This window comes from Galeopterus variegatus, unplaced genomic scaffold, assembly GCF_000696425.1.
Source record: "Galeopterus variegatus unplaced genomic scaffold, G_variegatus-3.0.2 Scaffold626, whole genome shotgun sequence".
Classification (NCBI taxonomy): Eukaryota; Metazoa; Chordata; class Mammalia; order Dermoptera; family Cynocephalidae; genus Galeopterus; species Galeopterus variegatus.
The window spans coordinates 185,493-204,303 of record NW_007726737.1 but is presented as its reverse complement, the minus strand read 5'-3'; the positions used below and the strand labels follow the sequence as shown (position 1 = coordinate 204,303).

Genomic DNA, 18,811 nt, shown 5'->3' with positions numbered 1-18,811 from the left:
CGGGCTGGGGAGGGGCCAGGGGGCGGGGCAGGCTGGGGCGGGGCCAGGGAGGGCTGGGGGCCCAGGGCGGGGCGTCTCCTGGACGTGGGCCAGGGCGTGCCCTGCGGCGGGGGGCGGGGCGTGTGTGTCAGGGACCGAGCCCCCCCGGGCTGGACCCCACGACCCTCCTCCCGCTCCTAGGGCGCCCTCAGGGCCTCCATCACTGCACTTCGTCTCAATCGTCAACGTGTTGCCAGCGCTTCGTCTGGGTCCCGCTCTGGCTGCGCCCCCTAATCCCCCTATTCCTCAGAACGACCCCCTTCTCATCCCTTTTGACAGATAAGGACACTGAGCTCCGAGAAGCGAAATGATGTGCCCAGGTCCTCCAGCAAGGGCAGAGGCGAGATTCCGGCCCCAGAGCGGAGCGTCCCCCTTCCGTCCCGCCCCAGGGTGGGGTCTCAGCTTTATCTCCGGATGCCGGGCCCACGCTGACCCCAAAAGGAAGTGTGTGGCGAGGGACTGAGTGGACGCTGGCCTGGGTAGCGTGGCTTGTCTTCTCCCTCCGCTTCTCCCTCTAGAAGGGGGCTGGAACCTGGCCGGCTGTCCCCGTAACGGTCACAGGAGCTGACGCAGGGACAAGGCACCAGACAGGGCTGGGACGCTGTCCCCCACCTGCCATTCCCAAACGGTATCCTGAGTCCACAGGATTCCTCGGGGATCCCGATCCCAACACACACCCTATTGCCCCCAAGCCTTTCTGGTGGGGTGTCTTCCCCGGGGACCTCCCCCTCCCACGCTCCCAGGCAGCGAGGCAGGCGCAACTCCCTTCCGGAGCTTTCTAGAGTTCTGTCTCCTCACGCCGGGGAGGGGGGTCGCTGGGGAGGACGTGCGCACCCAGCTGCCATCCTCCTCTGCTCCAGCAGCTGGGGTCACTTTACCCACATTATTTTTATCTGCTTTGTCGGTTTGCATCCTCAGGAACAACAAAGTCATGGGGCCGCGAGTCGGAAACGGGGGGTGGGGAGGGCGGGACTCATCGGGGTCCTATCTGGCAACTGTGAAAAAGTGTCTTCTCCATCCAGCACGTCAGCTTCCCCATCTGCCAAATGGGGTTTGGAAAGAGCCGGCCGGGGGGGGGGGGGGGAGAGGGCTGAAAGACAGGGTGCCCTCAGCGGGCTCCGGGGCATTGTCCAGGTGCGGCCACTCCCACCCTAAGGGGCCCGATGGAGCAGCGGGAAGGGAAACCGGTCATCCCCAGTTAGATCTTAGCCTGGGCTAGGAGGACCAAAGCTACTATGGGGGCGGGGGCAGGCCCAAGTAGGGGCCTCCCTGTCCCCAGGTGACTGACCTTGACCTAACCTCATCACTCACCCTTTAGCTGGCCCTCTTAGGCTTAACTATTCATATAACCAGCCTGCCCGTCCCTCTGGGCCCCCCCGCAGTCCTGCTCCACAAGATCTAGGGACACCCAGAGGTTTCATGTCTCCGCACTAATGCACACACCAGACCCTCATTCCTGGCGCACCTCCCCTCCAGCTTTCAACATCCTAACACCTTATGCAGGAGTCACTTTCTCTGGCCCTGGCCCGTCACCTCACGCTGCTGCGGAGTCACTTGTCGCTACTTACTTAGCTGTCTCCCCCCACTGCAGTGTGAGCACCTTGAGTGCTGACATTTTTTTTAATTCAGGAGTTTGTCTCTTCTCCCCCCACCCCACCCACCCCATGTCCCAGCATAGGACTGGCACCCAATCAATACCAAGCGAATTTTCCACTGGGGTGTGCAGGGGGTACAGCTGGGGGCACTTCCGGGAAGTTAGAGAAGGATCTGGGAAATGCCTTTCTTCACCCCCCCACCCACCCCCTCCTTCAGCTCGCATGGGCCCCATCTTCTCCAGGGACAAGCCTGGAGAAGGGGGGGGGAGGCCCTCTTGCCTAGGTACCCCCTCCAGCAGCTGCCCTGGTTGTGCTAGACCTGTCCTGTTCCTTCTTTCCTTGCGGGCCCCACCCGCATCATTGCCCTTTTAAGAAAGAGGAAATTCTTTTCATAAACAAGCGCCCCAACCTGAGTGTGGAACTGGGCCGCCTGCCCCGCCGGGTCCCCGGGAAATCGGGGGTATTTCCAGGCGCAGCACCCGTACCAGGATCAACTTGGGGGAAAGGCCAAGCGGTCCCTCCTAGCTACGGCTGTCCCCAGCCCCTGGACTGGGGTCTGAGAGACTGGCGGCTGCTGGAGGAGGGACTTGGGGGAGCCTAGAAACAGCCTAGGGAGCGTCCATAAAGTGCAGCCCATGCACGGGGCGAAGGGGTGCCCCGCCGCTCCCTGCGCCAGAGGGGGGGTTCCCCGCCCATATAGCTACCCCCACCTTCTCGCCCGAGCGGATTCCGGGGCCCCAGGGCGCAAGACCTCCCCGCGTCGTTCCGCTTGGCCGGGAGGGGTAAGGTTGAGATGGGAGTGTTAGCGCCCGAGACCGTCCCTGCCCCTAGGGGGAGCTGGGAGTCAGCGCAGAAGGCGCTTTAACAGCACGGCTTGGGAGTCGGGGCCGCCTGGTCCCCTGGTCCCCTGGGGAGATGGCGAATGAATTGGGCCTCCGAGGCTTGGACTCTTGGATTCTTCAAGACCTGGCGCCTGAAGGAGAGAGAAACTCGCCTCCGTTTTACTGCCCAGAAAATGGGTTGCAGGCAGAACAGAAAGGCTGCAGAGAGTAGGATATATTTGGGTAGGGTGGTCTTGGTGCTCTAGAGATTTCGTCCTTCCGAGGTTCCATTCCCAGCTCTTTTGCATGAGAAGTGAACTAGTATTTATTTAGCATTCATCAGACTGTATTTTAGGTGCTAGTTTGAGCCTGTTTTCTCCTTCCTCCCCCTCTCCCCCCATCTGTCAGGTCACTCCTGTAGGTGCTCAATAAATATTTTTGGATGTTTTTTTTTTAAGTCCCAAATGCCAGGCATTATGTTAAAGTGCTTTACATCCATGGCAAGGTTGATGTCTTCCCTATTTTACAGATGATGACACTGAAACCCAAAGGCTAATCCCTTGTCTAAGCTAGGAAACAGTAGGTCCCTAAGGACCCCAGTTGGCCTGCCTCCAAAACTCTCCCACTCTGTCTTGCTGCCTGCGCCCCCTCCATGTCCAGCAGCGCAGTCTGCCCCACTCAGTCCATCTGCCAGCCAGGCTTTGGGTGGGAGCTCATCCAGAGGTCTCCCCCTTCTCCTCCTCTTCAGGGAGCCCATACAGGAAGTGTTGGTGGGAGCAGTGGGCCAGAAAGGTAGCTCCGTGGGCAATGCAACAAGTCCAGACCTGGGGGAGGGATGATTATGAGTGGGGGACAGGCTGAGACCTCGGGGAAAGCCCCAGTGTGTCCCCCACCCCATATCTCCCCATCTGTTGCCTCCTCTCCTTGGCTCCCCATCCCCAAGGCACCCCTTGGCCCTACAGTACCAGGTAGATAGTGAGACCCAGGTAGACGACAGCCAGCAGAGCTACAAGGCCGAAGTAGGCAGGGTGGGGGAGGCTGGGCAGGTAGCTAACCACAAAGTAGAGGTTGATGGTGCAGATGAGGGCCATGATGGAGGATGTGATGACCTTGCTCAGCCTGGGGACACAAGGGAGGCTCAGGACTGGCTGGATGCAGCTGAACCACCTGCATCTCCTCCTCCAGTGCCAACAGCCAGCCAGGAGCTGGTTGGGGGTAAGGGACAGGAGATACACAAAACCAGCGGCTGTGGGCTGTGGGGCCTGAAGCAGACAGACCCTTTATCCACCTCCCACCTCCTGGGCCCTCCAGGCTTCACACTGGCAGGGTTGGCAAGAGCAGAGTCTGAGGGAGAGTGAGAAGCACAGGAAACAGCCTCCAACCCTGGATTCCAGTCCTGGTTCCCCTACTTGGTAGCTGTGTGACCCTGGATAAGTTTCTTAACCTCTCTGAGCCACAGATACTTCATCTAAATAATGGGGATAATGATCGTTCCTACATCCGGGTGGTGGTGAGGATCAAATGTAGATCAAGTCCAGTGCTTGGGAGGGGGAGTACTCACGGGCCATTGGCAAACTCTTGCATGAGGGCGGGCATGCTGGTGAACGTGAGGATGGGCAGCACAGCAAAGGGCAGCTGGGGAGAGTGGCAGGAGGAGGAGGCTGAGGGACCTTGCTCTCAAGACACAGCAAGGAGAGGAAGATTGGGCTGGCACAGTCCTCTGCGTGGCTGTGAGCCCTTGGGCAAGTGCCCTAACCACTTTGAGCCTCAGTCTCCCCATCTCTGTGCCCTCCCAGGTTGCAAGGCTCCAAAGCAGGAGCAAGTGTTTGGGGGTTCTGGCACCAGGCTGCCTGAGTTTGAACCCCAGCTCTTCCACTACAGTCCCTTAAATTCGTGCATTTATTTTCCCATCTGTAAAATAGGGATATGGAGGTTCCTACCCGCTGTGGTGGCTATGGGGATTCTGTGAGCCTTGTAGGCAAGGGACGTTTTGGATAGAGTCTGATGGGTTCAGGTCCCCATACTGGCCAGCCACCAAAATAAATAAATAAATAAATAAATAAATGAAATAAAATACAACAGGATAGAATCTGGCAGACCCGGGGTAGGCTCAAAATGGGGGATTTCTGTGGTTCCTGTTTAGCCTGGCACAGGGCAGGGGTGGTAGAGACCGCCTGTCTCACCAGCAAGCTCTGTAGCACGTTGAGCAGGTCATTGAGACCTGACAGGTCCTTCAGATCCCGGAAGATGGCCACAAGCACAGTGGGCAAGATGGCACAGGAGCGGGTAAGGAGGACACGGGCGAAGCGTGACCACCGCAGCTTCAGGAAGCCCTGGGATGGGGTGTGAGGACCTTAGTGGTGGTAGTGGCAGGACTGGGGATTCCAGAGGAGGGATCCTCTGTCGTCCCTCAGCCCACCTCCTGCCTCGGGGGATGCTCTGTTTTTTCATTGCTGCATTGGGGGCACCTCTATCCCTAGGTGGCAAAGAAGGGATGCGGTGGGGAGAAAAAGGGTGGGGTGGGGTGGGGGCCCTTCCATAGCTGGTTGCTGAAGACTAAACAGTTTTTGCAGAAAGGCTCCTGTTAGTCCTGAGTCCTGAGTCTGCAGCTTCCAGTAAGTCACCTCACCTCTCTGACTCTGTTTTCTCATCTGTAGAGTAGGGCTTATAGTGGCACCCTCTGGGCTGCTTTAAGGATCAGCAAGGCCAAGTGTCACAGGCCTCAAGTAGTGTGCCGGTGGTCCTTGGACCCCAGACCTTCCCTGCCCGCCCCTGCCCCACCTCCATCACGAACTGTCCCGCGTAGGTGCCCGTCATGGTGGAGCTCTGCCCCGCTGCCAGGAGACCCACGGCCCAGATGTAGAGGGCCGCGGGGCCGAAGAGGCAGCCCAGAATCACGCCCTGGAGGGACGAGGCGTGGTCAGCCCGTGGCCCCTCCCCTCCCCGCAGGCCCCGCCCCTGTGGCGGGCGGGGCGAGGAGCCTCGCTGAATCCCCCCTCCCCCGGCCACCCCTGCCGCGGGCTTACTCCTTGGTAAATGTCCACCGCCACGGTCTGGTTTTTCTTGGAGAAGATCTTGGGGAAGATGTCGGCGTAGTCGTGAAGGCTGCTGTTGGCACAGACGTTGAGCTGCAGGCACCGGGGCAGTAGGGGGGAGATGTGAAGCGCACACTCAGTCGGATCATCAGACGGTCAGACCTTGACCAGGGGTCAAAAACTGGTGGCCCGCAGGCTGAATCTGGCCAGACATATTTTGTTTGGCTAACGAAGTCGGGTTTTTTTCCCCTCTTTCATGTGTATTTGTTGCCAACATTTAAAATCGAGAAGAATTCATATGAGAACCCGGCTTCCGGCTTCTCTTGGATTTGTAAGAGCTGGCATTACCACAGAGAGACAATTGGCCGGCAGTGACCGGGATGCCCCGCCGTCCCCTTTCCTTACACCGACCCACTGCCCACAGTTCCGCAGCCCGCCTGGTCTTGAAGACAAGGGATTGCAATCCTTATTTAGACATCTCTCCTTGTGCCAAGGAACAGAACGAGACCCAGGGAGGTGTGTGACCTCCCAAGGTCACATAGCAAGGCAGTGGCAGTGCCTAGATCCCTGGAGGCCTGGTCCCTCTCCCCCGCACAGTTCTCAGCATTCAGTAAGCACCCAGCACTAGCTAGCAGTTGTTAGAGCCTCGTGACAGAGCTGCTCAAAAAGGAAGACAGACACGGGTCCCAAATCTCAGAGCCAGGTAGGAGCTGGCCGGATCCTTCCTTTTCAGAGTCAGCACAAATATCACTTCTTTTTTTTATTTTTCTTTTCTTTTAAATGATGACCGGTAAGGGGATCTTAACACTTGACTTGGTGTTGTCAGCACCACACTCACCCAGTGAACTAACCGGCCATCCCTATATGGGATCCAAACCCACGGCCTTGGTGTCATCAGCACCACACTCTCCCGAATGAGCCACAAGCCAGCCCACAAATGTCAGTTCTTGCAAGCCTGACCGGCCGGGCTAATACAGCTCCCCCAACCCTCCCCCCCACCCACCATACTCTCAATTATGCTTTATCAACCCCTTTTGTCTTTCACAGCAGTGTTCGCACTCTGTACTTCACCTGGGTATTTATTTGTTAACTGCTCACCCCCTCTCTATTGAAGCTGCAAGAGGGCAGGGTCTTTATATCATTTACTGCCGTATCCCCAGTGTCTAGGACACTGCTTGGTGCATAACAAATGCTCAATTATTATTTGTGGAATGAATGACAGTTTATCTGCCCACAATGAAGATTATCAGGAGAGAGGACTCTGGTGCCTGGAGTCCAGGGCAGAGACTCAGCAGGGCTTGGCGGCACTGCCTGCAGTCGCCAGCAAAGCTTGCAGGGCATGTGTGTAGGGGGCGTGGCCTGGGAAGGTGTGCATGGGAAGGTGTGCCTCACCGCATCCTGGTTGGTTTGCTGGTAGAAGGCCTGCCCAAAGACAGCCATGACAAAGAGGTTGATGATGAAGGAGACAGACAGGGCAATGGTGGCCTCAATCAGGAAGTACATGTTGGCTTCTCGGATGTCCACCCGGCGGGCCCGGTCTATCTCTCGAGACTGTGAAGGTCAAAGGGGGAGGGAAGGGCCAAAGTCCCTCAGAGCCATTGCAATATCCCCCACCCTCGCACTTCTACCTATGTTCTCACCAAACCCAGTTCCTCCTCAAGTGTCCTACGTGTCAGTCTAGGGTAGGCCCTGATCAGCCAACCCCCTTACTGTATCTCTGCCCTTGCCACAGAGGCCTGAACCATAGTGACTAACTACGTGAATGAAGAGGCCGCTCTCTACCTCAGCCCCGTCCGACTCCCCTTCATTCACTATGCTCCATCCTCAGACATGTCCAGTTTATTTCTGCCTCAGGGCCTTTGCACGTGCTGTTCCCTCTGCTTGTAATACCTTCTCCCCAATTTTCCTCCTCATCCTTCAGTCATTCTCTATCATACTTCTCTGTTTTGTTGCCTTCAGAGTACCTTTCACAATCCATAATTTTTTCCTTTATCTGTTTACCGAGTCATCGTCTTCCCCCACTAGCATGTAAGCTCTAGGAGGGCAGGGGCCTTGACTGTCTTTTCATCTTTTTTTTTTGGCAGCCTGCAGATATGGGGATCCAAACCCTTGACCTTGATGTCACAACACCCCCTCTAACCAACTGAGCTAACTGGCCAGCCTTATTTATCCATTCTATCTTTTCATCATTGACCTCCAGCTTATAGGTTGAATGAACAGAGAATGATTCACTTCCCACCCAAAATCCTGAAGGAAGAAGCTAGGGGGCGGGGCTCCAGGCTTGGAGGCGGGGCCAGCGGGGCTGCAAGGAAGGGGCGTCTCTTCCTCCCCACCCTCCTGCTCACCTTGACCAGGGCCGAATGCAGGTAGATGTTGTGGGGCATGATGATGGCGCCAACAATGCCCACAGCTTGCAGCAGCTCGGGCTGGCCGCAGCCGGGACATGAGGGCAGGAACAGGCCCCGAAGGAGCGCTCCCTGTGCAGGACGTGCCACCACATACTGCGGGTAGGAGACTGGTCAGTCCCCCGCGCAGCCTCCACCTCGACCCCAGCAGCTAGGGGGCGGGGCTGAGGGCCCCTTCCCCCACCCCACAGGCTTTGCGGAGGGGGCGGGGGGCGAGGAGGAGTGACCTTGGAGGGGATTACAGCTCTGGCTTCCTACCTCATAGCCGAAGGTCAAGGCCATAATGGTAATAAGGAATCCAAAAAAGGCTTCCAGCTTCCTCAAACCTAGGGGCAGGGCAAAGGGGCAGAACAAACAAACAAACCAAAACAACTTGTAGCATAAACAATCATTAATGGCTAATATTTTCAGCACTTTGTTCCAGGCACTGTGCCAAGTGCTTAACATAAATTACTTCACTGAGTCCTCCCTGCAGCCCTGTGATGTCGTTTCCTCCAGTTACAGATGAAGAAACAGAAGTCTAAGTAACTTGCTCCATGCCACGCAGCTAGAGTGGGGAGCTCAGATGTGCTCCCAGCAGCTCTGGCTTGAGAGCTCCTTTCAGTAGGCACCCTCACCACCCTTATTCTGCTCCAAGGTGCACACCCACCGTAGTTATCGAGGAAGAGGAAGAAGAAGGTGTCCACGATGGTGATGAGGACACCACCCCAGAGCGGGATTCTGAAACCAGAGTGGCCTGGGTCAGCCCAGCCTGGTCCTGGAGTCTGCAGCTCCCACCTTCAGGGCTGGGGACTGTGGAATCTGGCCTCCAGGGAACAGGAACCCAAGGGACCCCAGAGAGCTAGAGCAAGAGGAGTGGGAGTGTACTGGAGATGGAAAAATAGCATAGGTCCTCTAGGAAGGGCAGAGCTGGTTGGGGGACCAAGCGTGCCAGGCAGCTTGGGATGCAGTCTTGAAGTCTGCATGACTCACATCAGTGTGGCTTTAGACAAGTCTCTCTACGTTTCTATGAAGTAGAGCAACAGCCCTACGTCAGAGGGGACAGCAGCATAAAACAGACTCAGGGAGCTACAAGGCCTGTGGAAAATGAGCAGCTGTTGCCAGCCCTGGCCTGAAAAGCTGCACCCGTTGGGTCAGTACCGTCCAGCCGAGAGCAGGTTGAATGCAATGGCCGTGCCAATGACCTCCTGCATGTCTGAGCCCACGATGGCTAGCTCGATGGTCAGCCAGAGGAGGGTGCGGGGCGCCTATGGGGAGGAGACAACCCCCTCATTAAGGGTAGGCCAGTGATTTGCCTGTCGTCTCAGTCCTACACTCACATTTCCATACTTTGCACTGTGCTGCTGGGCTGGAAGACTGCAAATTACATTTGTAAGACATTCTTGCCAGCTGGCTTCCAATTAGTTTTGTAGGAAATACTTATAGGTGATTGAAAGGCAGAGAGAAACGATTCATTCCATGCTTCTGGTAGCTTTCTGGCAGCGGCACCAGCAAGGACACCAGGAAACCTGGGCTCTAGCAGCACTGATGGCCACTTCAGCAGCAGTGACAATGCTTCCAGAAGTCCAGCAGCAAACCATGGCTCTTGGGCTCAGGGGTGTAGCAGCTTTTTGATTTTTGGGTAACACCTCCTCCAGCACCTTTACATCCCTTCCAGCACCTTTACATCCCTGCACTAAGTAACTTTGAAACATCCAGTGGTGTAATTTCTGTTCTCTTGACTGAACGCTGACAACAGCCGAGTCCCCAGCCTGACAATGACCATCCCTGAGCTGATGCCGCCCTATATTTTGCCTTGGGTGAGTCCCTTCCCCAGGTTTTCATTTCCCCTCCTGTAAAATGAGTGACGTGTCTCTGACGTCCCTCTCAGGCTGTGTGCGATTAGTTTGAGACTCAGTCTTTTCATCTATCCAGTGGACTTAAGACTCCCCAGGTGAGATGATGCATATATTTGATCATGGGAACTGTAAAAGGCTGTTCAGGACTTGGGACCTGTGGGTGCTTCCTGTCCAGGCCCCCAAGCTCACCTTAGGGTAGTAGAAATGGCAGACCTCGCCCAGGTCCTTGCCTGTCACCACGCCCAGCCGGGCAGCCAGTCGCTGGCAGAGCAATCCCATCACTGTGGCCCACAGCAGCACCCAGAGCAGCTGTGAAAAGGCAGGGAGAGGCCTTCAGCCAGAGGGGCCAGTCTCAGAAAGCCCCCAAGCTGGTGGTGCCCTCTAACCAAGGAAACTCTTTGGGGAGAGGGTGGGGGAGATGAAGTGAGAAGACCACCCCAACCCACATACACCCCACACTCTGCAGGGCTGCCTTGGGGACACTTTCCTGGCCTTAACACCTGCTTCCTTGCATGCCACCCTGGGAAACATGGCAAGTTGGTTCTCCACCCACTTAGCTTGGTCACCCCATCCCCTCTGAGGCCCTTGCTCAGGCCTCCACTCGGTCACTTTGAATCCAGCCACGGCACCAGTCTGAAGATCTGACTCGATGTTTCCTGGGTCCAGGAAGGCGATGCTCATGAGGAAGCCAGGTCCTGTGAATGCCCACAGCTTCCGCAGGCTGAATGTGCCCTGGGGGTGGGAGGAGGGTTAGGGGATGGTAGCAGCTAGCCCGGGCCAGCCCTGCCCCTCCATTCTCTATTCCATTTTTTTTTCTTTTTTTTTGGCAGCTGGCAGGTAAAGAGATCCAAACCCTTGACCTTGGTGTTATCAGCACCATGCTCTCACCAAGTGAGCTAATCAGCCAGCCTCCATTCTCCATTCCTGGAGCTGCAGGGTGTGTGTGTGTGTTTGTCTGTGTGTGCCTGTGTGTGTCTGTGTGTCTCTGTGTGTGTGTGTGTAGAGGAGGGGAAGGCATGGGGTGGAGGAAGCAGCAGGATTTGCTGAGTCACAGAGCATCTACTTTCACAATCTGTCACATTCAGCAGCCAGCCTGTGCCTGACTCGCCTGCCTCTTGAAGGGCCTTACTCAGCATGTCCTCAGAGCTGCAAGAGGGGGCTTTCTGAGAGCCAAACCTCCTTGGTCCAGCTCCTCCCTCCCCACCCCCGTCTCAGACCACAGGGCCTCCTGTCTGGGCTCCACCGAGGCTGCGGTCCTCTTCCCCATTCCAGGGCTTGGCCTGTCAGCCTAGGAATCTGCTAAAGATTCCGAAAATGCAGGAGGACAGCATCCTAGACACCAGCCTGCAGCCTCCTTCACCTCTCCCTATGCCCTTGTCCGGTCCTTTTCCTTTGTGCTAAAACAAATCCTCAGGCTCTAATCCTAGTTCACCCCAGACCCCTTGCCCTTCATAGGAAAGCTGAGATTCATTCAGAAAGCCATTTGATAATCTTTAGACAAATACTGAGCACTCAAGCTAAAGGCTGGGGACAGAAGCAGGAGAGGGGGCAGTTGCCACTGTCCGTCACTGCTGCTCAGAGCTGAAAAGAATTTGCTATGGTCACGAGGAGACCCCACTCCACACCTTGTGAGATCCCATAGGACCCTGTCAATGCTGAAAGCCCCCAGGAAGTTTCTAGCATTCCCACCGGTTTCGAGTCCGGGATGGGGATCTTCTCACTCAAGTAGGTCTCTCTGGGAGGCACTTGCTGTGGTCTTGGGTCAGGTGGGCTGGAGATGGAGCCATAGCTGGGCCTGCTCAGCCTTTGGGGGCTGCTGTCACCTGTGAGGGGCCCCATGAGGCATGGTGAGTGTCCTGCCTCTTTTTGGTCCCTTCCCCCCACATACACTCCACACTCTCCCACCTCCTCATGGCAAAGTGGAGAAATTAAGGTCCCTGGCCCCCATCCTGGGTCCATCACCTCCACCCCTAGACCAAACGTTCCAGAAGATGTGTGGGAAGTGGAGGCTTCAGAATTACTTTCCTCCCTTGTGAGCACAGAGATCCCCAAATCCAAATCTCCTGCCACAGAGAATGTGAGACACTGTGCTCTGAGAAGGGTTGAGGCTACTGTATCTGCCCCTTGGCCTTACACTCTGCCTCCTCTAGCAGCCGAGGAAGTTCCAGGGGCTCCACAGGGATCAGATGAGGGAAAGCCAGGCCCTTACAGGTGCAAAGAACCCAAGCCCAGTGTGTCCGGTGTCCAGAACTGTGGTCTAGACCAGGACTCCCACGAGGGACCAGGGACTTCCTTTGCCTCCTCAAGTCTTCCCCAGACCTAGTCTCCCCTTCCAGCCCAACCTGGAGGCCAGTACTCGCCTGTCATGAGGTTGCAGGCTTCAGCTACTCTCTGAGTGTGAGAGACGGGCTGGGCAGCTCCTCAGCCTGCGCCCCTGTCTGGGCGCTGGTGCGAGTGAGTGTGCGGGCCCACACCCTCTTACCCGTCCTTGGCTGGGCTCCCCCTCTTACATCACCATGGGCTCTCACTCCCACATTCACACACCCAAGGCGTTGTGAAACACTTTCCAAAGGCAGAAGTGGCCAGCTCTGGCGGAAGTGTCTGGTCACCCAAAGTGTGGACCTTGGCCCTGTCTTTGTTCCCCTCCCTGCCTGCCCTGTGCCCCACAACACCTCTGGCCCTGTTCCAGGCACCACATGTTCTGTGCCTGCTAAGTTAGCTCTGATTTGGGGCACTTCCTGCCACTTGGGCATTCATGTCCTGATCTCATGACTGCATCCCGCTTTCTACCACATACCCACAGGCCTTTTCTCCTCTTTAATCTGGTGTCCCACGGCCACTGGTTGGCTAACGGGAGGTAGGGAGTCTCCATAGCTCCCGAGGCCTCAATTTCCCTTTGAGAGTCTCAAAGGAAAGACCTTCCAGGCACTGCTGCAAGGACATGAATCAAAGATTCAGGCTTTCAGCTTTCAGCTTGGAGGAGGCCAAGGTGCAGCTTTCCTAGTTATCCAAAATCCAGGTTCCTCCCACCAGCCACCTCCACCGTGCCCGGAAGTTCAACCCCGATGAGATCAAAGTTGTCTCCAAAAAAGGTTGGTGATGATATCGCCAAGGCCACCGGTGACTGGAAGGGTCTGATTACGGTGAAACTGGCCTTTCAGAACAGACAGGCCCAGACTGAGATTGTACCTTCTGTCTCTGCCTTGGAATGCCCTGAAGAGACAGAAACAGAAAAACGTTAAATACGTTTAAAGTACGTATTTAAAATACGTTAAAGTGGAAACATCACTTTTGATGAGATTGTCAACATTGCCTAACAGAAGTGGCACAGATCTTTAGCCAGATAACTCTCTGGAACCATTAAAGAGATCCTGGAGACTGCCCAGGCGGTAAGCTGCAAGGCTGATGGCTGCCACCCTCGTGACATTGTAGAAAATGTCAACAGTGGAGCAGTGGAGTGCCAGCTGGCTGAGAAGTACAAAGGAAGATATTTCTGTAAAGGATGGTTTGACAACCTAAAAAAAAAAAAAAAAAAGGGCCGGCCCGTGGCTCACTCGGTAGAGTGCGGTGCTGATAACACCAAGGCCACGGGTTCGGATCCCATATAGGGATGGCCGGTTTGCTCACTGGCTGAGCGTGGTGCTGACAACACCAAGCCAAGGGTTGAGATCCCCTTACCGGTCATCTTTAAAAAAAAAAAAAAAAAGATTCAGGCCAAGAATGTCCTCAAAATATAAGGTCACTGGGATGCTGGTCCTGGTTCGGCCACTGATTCACTTGAGGTTGCCACCAGATCATATCCCCGGGACTTGCTCTTTCTGTTAAACAAAGGTCTCAGACTAGCTAAGAGGCCAAAAGTTTAGGTGCCCAAGGAGGCCAGGCAGCTATGATAAACTATGAGACAGGGTTAGAGGAAGAAGAACATGCCAGGGCTGGCCGGTTAGCCCATTGGTTAGAGCACAGTCTTACGACACCAAGGTCATGGGAACGGTGCCAGCTCAGAGTTGAATGATAAAAGATGCTGAACCTCAGAGTTGGGGATGTGTGTGTGTGTGTGTGTGTGTGTGTGTGTGTGTGTAATAGGAAGTGGTAGGGACTATAGCAAAACACAGGTCATATGCTCTGTCTGAAGAGGACAATACCTACAGAGTTCCAGCCAACTGTTGTCACGTGGGAATGTGGGCACATTGTCATCATATCTTCTGATTTTTCAAGGATGCTGAAAAATTTGGAATTTTATGCAATTTATGTTTTTTTAAATATTAGGCTCAAAAACAAGTTGAAAATGCTGTGTAATCCAAGCAAAACACATCGATGGACCAGGTCCCACTTGAGGGTTTTAGCTCTTGTATGTTACTTCTGGATTAATGTTGGGCAAGACCTTTCCAGCTCCCAATTTCTTCTCTTTGCCAGCTCCCGTGCTCTCTCACTTCCTCCCGCGTACTCATGCGAGCCTCATATCCTGGAGCCTCCCTTTCCTGCCAGGAAGATTTAAAGCCTGAATTGTCATGTGGTTTTCAACTCCAAAGTCTGAGACCTCAGAACACAGAAAATCAGGGGAGTGTAATATAATAAGAAATTAGCATTTGGTCTCTGCCCCTGGGTCCTGGCACAGGGCTCCTAAAACCCTTGTAACTTTCTGAGTGACAGGAAGGTGAGAGGAATCTTTTATTATCCACAGTGTTCCCCTTTCAACCGTATCTGAGTTTATCCAATAGGGTGACTCTAGGAAGATGGGGAGGGGAGGAGGTGACCCAGAGGAACTGACTGTATGATTATGATTAGAGTTGGAACTTTCAGGGGAGGGGAGAGGGGTGCTCAATCACAAATGGCCAGTGATTTAATCCATTATACCTACTTAATGGAACCTCCATGACCTCCATGAACACCCTAAACTATGGGTTTCAGGGAGCTTCCAGTTTGGTTAACAAACTGAGATACTGGGAGGTGGCACATGTGCAGAGGGTATGGAAGCTCCATGCACCAGCCCCCAATACATTGCCCTATGTACTAATTCCATTTCCCTGATCCTTAGTTGTATCCTTTATAATAAACCAATAATAGTAAGTAAAGTGTTTCCCAGAGCCTATGTTGGGGAGGAGGCTCCTCCTTGATGGGGAGGCTTGAGGAACTGGAGAGGTAGGGGTGGAAGGAGAGATGAATGGTTGTCTCTGGAGAGGAGACAGCAGCATCATGGCTTGTCACTGTGCAATCGTATTGCTCAAGGTACCATCACCATCCCTGGCCTCTGAGGTTTGTACACGTTTCTCAATAGCTACATTAGTTTCATGTGGGGATGACTGAGGTAGAGGCTGGCATGTCTTCCTCTTTGCATCGTTTGTGGGGCCTTTCCTACAGTTAGGAACTCAGTAAGTGTAGTTGATTAACCATTGCTCAATACCCTGCACAGCCTCTAACTGTGAGGCAGTATAGTGCAATGGTTAAGAGCAGAGGTCCTGGGCAGATATCAGAGAGCAGGAAGTCGCATGAGAAGAGGTCCAGAAATCTGCATGGGCATCCCAACAAATCTGGATCTGTTGCTAAAAACATTCAACCCTGCCTGGGTAAGGTGAAATTTCATGAAGCCTAATTCACTCAAAACAGATCACAGCCTTAAATGTAAATGTAAAACTGTAAAACTTTTAGAAAAAAATAGGAGAAAATCTTTAGGATCTAGGGCTAGACAAAGATTTCTTAGACTTGACACTGAAAGCATGATCCATAAAGGGAAAAATTGATAAACTGGACCTCATCAAAATTAAAGACTTTTGCTCTGTGAAAGACCCTGTTAGGAGTATGAAAAGAAGACACAAACTCAGAGAAAATATTTGCAAGTCACATATCTGGCAAAGGACTAGTATCTAGAAATATAAAAGTCTCTTAAAACTCAGTGGTAAAGACAAACAATCCAACTAAAAATGGGTAAAAATCATGAACAGGCATTTCACCAAAGAGGATGTACAGATGGCAAATAACCATATGAAAAGATGTTCAACCTAACTAGCTATTAGGGAAATGCAAATTAAAATCATAACAAGATTTTGCTACACACCTGTCAGAAAGGCTAAAATAAAAAAATAGTGACAACACCAAATTGTTGGTAAGAACATGGAAAAACTAGATCACTCATATGTTGCTGTGTTGGGAATGTAAAATGGTACACTATGAAAACAGTTTCCATTGACTCTGGAAAACAGTTTGCAAATTTCTTAAAAAGCTAAACATGCAACTATCATATGGCCCAGCAATCGCGCTCCTGGGCACTTTTCTGAGAGAAATGACCCAGAAACAGACCCACCCCATCTGATTTTTACAAGGGTGCAAAAGTAATTCAATGGAGGAAGAAGAGCCTTTTCAATAAATGGTGCTATAGAAATTATACACTCATAGGTGAAAAATAAAAAACTTAACCTAACTTCACACCTTATACAAAAATTAACTCAAAATGGATTGTGGTCTTAAATGTAAAACATAAAACTGTAAAACTGTTAGGGAAAAAAAAAAGAGAAAATCTTCAGGATCTTGGGCCTGGCAAAGCGTTCTTAGACTAAACACCAAAAGCACCACACAAGGAAAAATGGATAAGCTGGACTTCATCAAAATTTAAAATTTACTGTAAAAGAACCTACTTAGAGAGGGGCTGGCCCGTGGCCCACCTGGGAGAGCATGGTGCTGACACCACCAAGTCAAGGGTTAAGATCCCTTTACCGGTCATCTTTAAAAAAAAAAAAAAAAGTACCTACTTAGAGGATGAAAATAAGACTGGGAGAAAATATTTGCCAGCCATATAGTCAACAAGGGATTAGTATCTCAAAACTCAACAGTAAAAAAGCAAATAATCCAATTACAAAATGAGGAAAAGACATGAACAGGCATTTCACCAAAGAGGATGTACAGATGGCAAATAACCATATGAAAAGATGTTCAACCTAACTAGCTATTAGGGAAATGCAAATTAAAATCATAACAAGATTTTGCTACACACCTGTCAGAAAGGCTAAAATAAAAAAATAGTGACAACACCAAATTGTTGGTAAGAACATGGAAAAACTAGATCACTCATATGTTGCTGTGTTGGGAATGTAAAATGGTACACTATGAAAACAGTTTCCATTGACTCTGGAAAACAGTTTGCAAATTTCTTAAAAAGCTAAACATGCAACTATCATATGGCCCAGCAATCGCGCTCCTGGGCACTTTTCTGAGAGAAATGATGATTTTTTTTTTTTTTTAAAGATGACCGGTAAGGGGATCTTAACCCTTGACTTGGTGTTTTCGGCACCACGCTCACCCAGTGAGCCAACCGGCCATCCCTATATGGGATCCGAACCTGTGGCCTTGGTGTTATCAGCACCACACTCTCCTGAGTGAGCCACAGGCCGGCCCCGAGAAATGATGATTTATGTTCACATAAAAATGTGTACACAAATTTTTATAGCAGATTTATTTATAAAAGCCCAAACTGGAAACAATCCAGAATTCCTTCAACAAACGAATGATTAACCAAAATGTGGTACATCCATACCACAGAATACACTCCTGGGCATTTATCCCAGAGAAATTAAAACTTATGCTCACACAAAAACCTGTGCATGAATGTTTATATCAGCTTTATTTGTAATAGCCCCGAACTGGAACTATCCCAGATGTCTTTCAACAGGTGAGCAGCTACACAAGCTGCAGTACACCTGTACCATGGGCTACTACTCGGCCATAAATAGGAACAAAGTATTATACAGCCAATAACTGGAATGAATCTTCAGGAAAATAAGGTGAATGAAGAAAGTCAATTTCAAAAGGTTACATATGTATTATCCCATTTATATAACATTTTTTTTTTTTAATAAAGATGACCTGTAAGGGGATCTTAACCCTTGACGTGGTGTTGTCAGCACCACGCTCACCCAGTGAGCTAACCGGCCATCCCTACATGGGATCCGAACCCGTGGCCTTGGTGTTATCAGCACCACACTCTCCCAAGTGAGCCACAGGCCGGTCCCATTTATATAACATTTTGCAATGACCAAATTTTATCTATCTGTCTGTCTATCTATCTATCTATCTATCTATCTATCTATCTATCTATCTAATCTGTCTATTTATTTTATAAAGATGACCAGTAAGGGGATCTTAACTGTTGGCTTGGTGTTGTCAGCACCAGTGCTCTCCCAAGTGAGCCACAGGCCGGCCCTGTAATGACCAAATTTTAGATAAGATAGTGGTTGCCGGGGTTAGGGGTGGGTGAGATAGCCAGTGGAGAGTGAAGTGGATGTGGTTATAAAAGAGTAAGTTGAGGGATCCTTGTGGGGTTGAAACTGTGCAGTATCTTTACCATAGTGGTGGATATGAAAACCACATATGGTAAAATTGTAAACTGGACCTCATCAAAATTAAAGACTTTTGCTCTGTGAAAGACCCTGTTAGGAGTATGAAAAGAAGACACAAACTCAGAGAAAATATTTGCAAGTCACATATCTGGCAAAGGACTAGTATCTAGAAATATAAAAGTCTCTTAAAACTCAGTGGTAAAGACAAACAATCCAACTAAAAATGGGTAAAAATCATGAACAGGCATTTCACCAAAGAGGATGTACAGATGGCAAATAACCATATGAAAAGATGTTCAACCTAACTAGCTATTAGGGAAATGCAAATTAAAATCATAACAAGATTTTGCTACACACCTGTCAGAAAGGCTAAAATAAAAAAATAGTGACAACACCAAATTGTTGGTAAGAACATGGAAAAACTAGATCACTCATATGTTGCTGTGTTGGGAATGTAAAATGGTACACTATGAAAACAGTTTCCATTGACTCTGGAAAACAGTTTGCAAATTTCTTAAAAAGCTAAACATGCAACTATCATATGGCCCAGCAATCGCGCTCCTGGGCACTTTTCTGAGAGAAATGATGATTTTTTTTTTTTTTTAAAGATGACCGGTAAGGGGATCTTAACCCTTGACTTGGTGTTTTCGGCACCACGCTCACCCAGTGAGCCAACCGGCCATCCCTATATGGGATCCGAACCTGTGGCCTTGGTGTTATCAGCACCACACTCTCCTGAGTGAGCCACAGG

The 18,811-nt window shown here is 51.7% G+C and overlaps 2 protein-coding genes across 2 annotated transcripts in view; both read right to left on the bottom strand.

The window, feature by feature from the left end:
* Positions 1–2,675: 2,675 nt before the first annotated feature.
* Positions 2,676–12,193, bottom strand: SLC11A1 (solute carrier family 11 (proton-coupled divalent metal ion transporter), member 1). The gene is made up of 15 exons (XM_008570742.1): positions 12,094–12,193; positions 11,423–11,556; positions 10,343–10,465; positions 9,923–10,042; positions 9,036–9,142; positions 8,545–8,615; positions 8,154–8,221; positions 7,836–7,991; positions 6,883–7,041; positions 5,482–5,583; positions 5,237–5,356; positions 4,639–4,788; positions 4,017–4,090; positions 3,421–3,574; positions 2,676–3,279 (listed from the first exon to the last, which is right to left on the bottom strand). Exons 1-15 carry the CDS (start codon positions 12,098–12,100, stop codon positions 3,169–3,171), a joined length of 1,656 nt encoding a protein of 551 aa, XP_008568964.1. The 5' UTR covers positions 12,101–12,193; the 3' UTR covers positions 2,676–3,168.
* A 544-nt stretch (positions 12,194–12,737) lies between these two features.
* Positions 12,738–18,811, bottom strand: part of CATIP (ciliogenesis associated TTC17 interacting protein) — a 19,900-nt gene continuing 13,826 nt past the window's right edge. Inside the window, exon 10 of the mRNA XM_008570757.1 lies at positions 12,738–12,867. Coding sequence (XP_008568979.1) covers positions 12,738–12,867 — 130 coding nt within the window. The remainder of the gene's footprint in view (positions 12,868–18,811) is intronic.

What these genes read in the sequence shown, in the direction of transcription:
- SLC11A1 (XM_008570742.1), bottom strand. An exon ending in TGCATTCGGCCCTGGTCAAG is followed by an intron (nt 7,042 to 7,835) that starts GTGAGCAGGAGG and finishes TGACCTTCACAG; the next exon opens with TCTCGAGAGATAGACCGGGC. An exon ending in TGGGTCTCACTATCTACCTG is followed by an intron (nt 3,280 to 3,420) that starts GTACTGTAGGGC and finishes TCCCTCCCCCAG; the next exon opens with GTCTGGACTTGTTGCATTGC.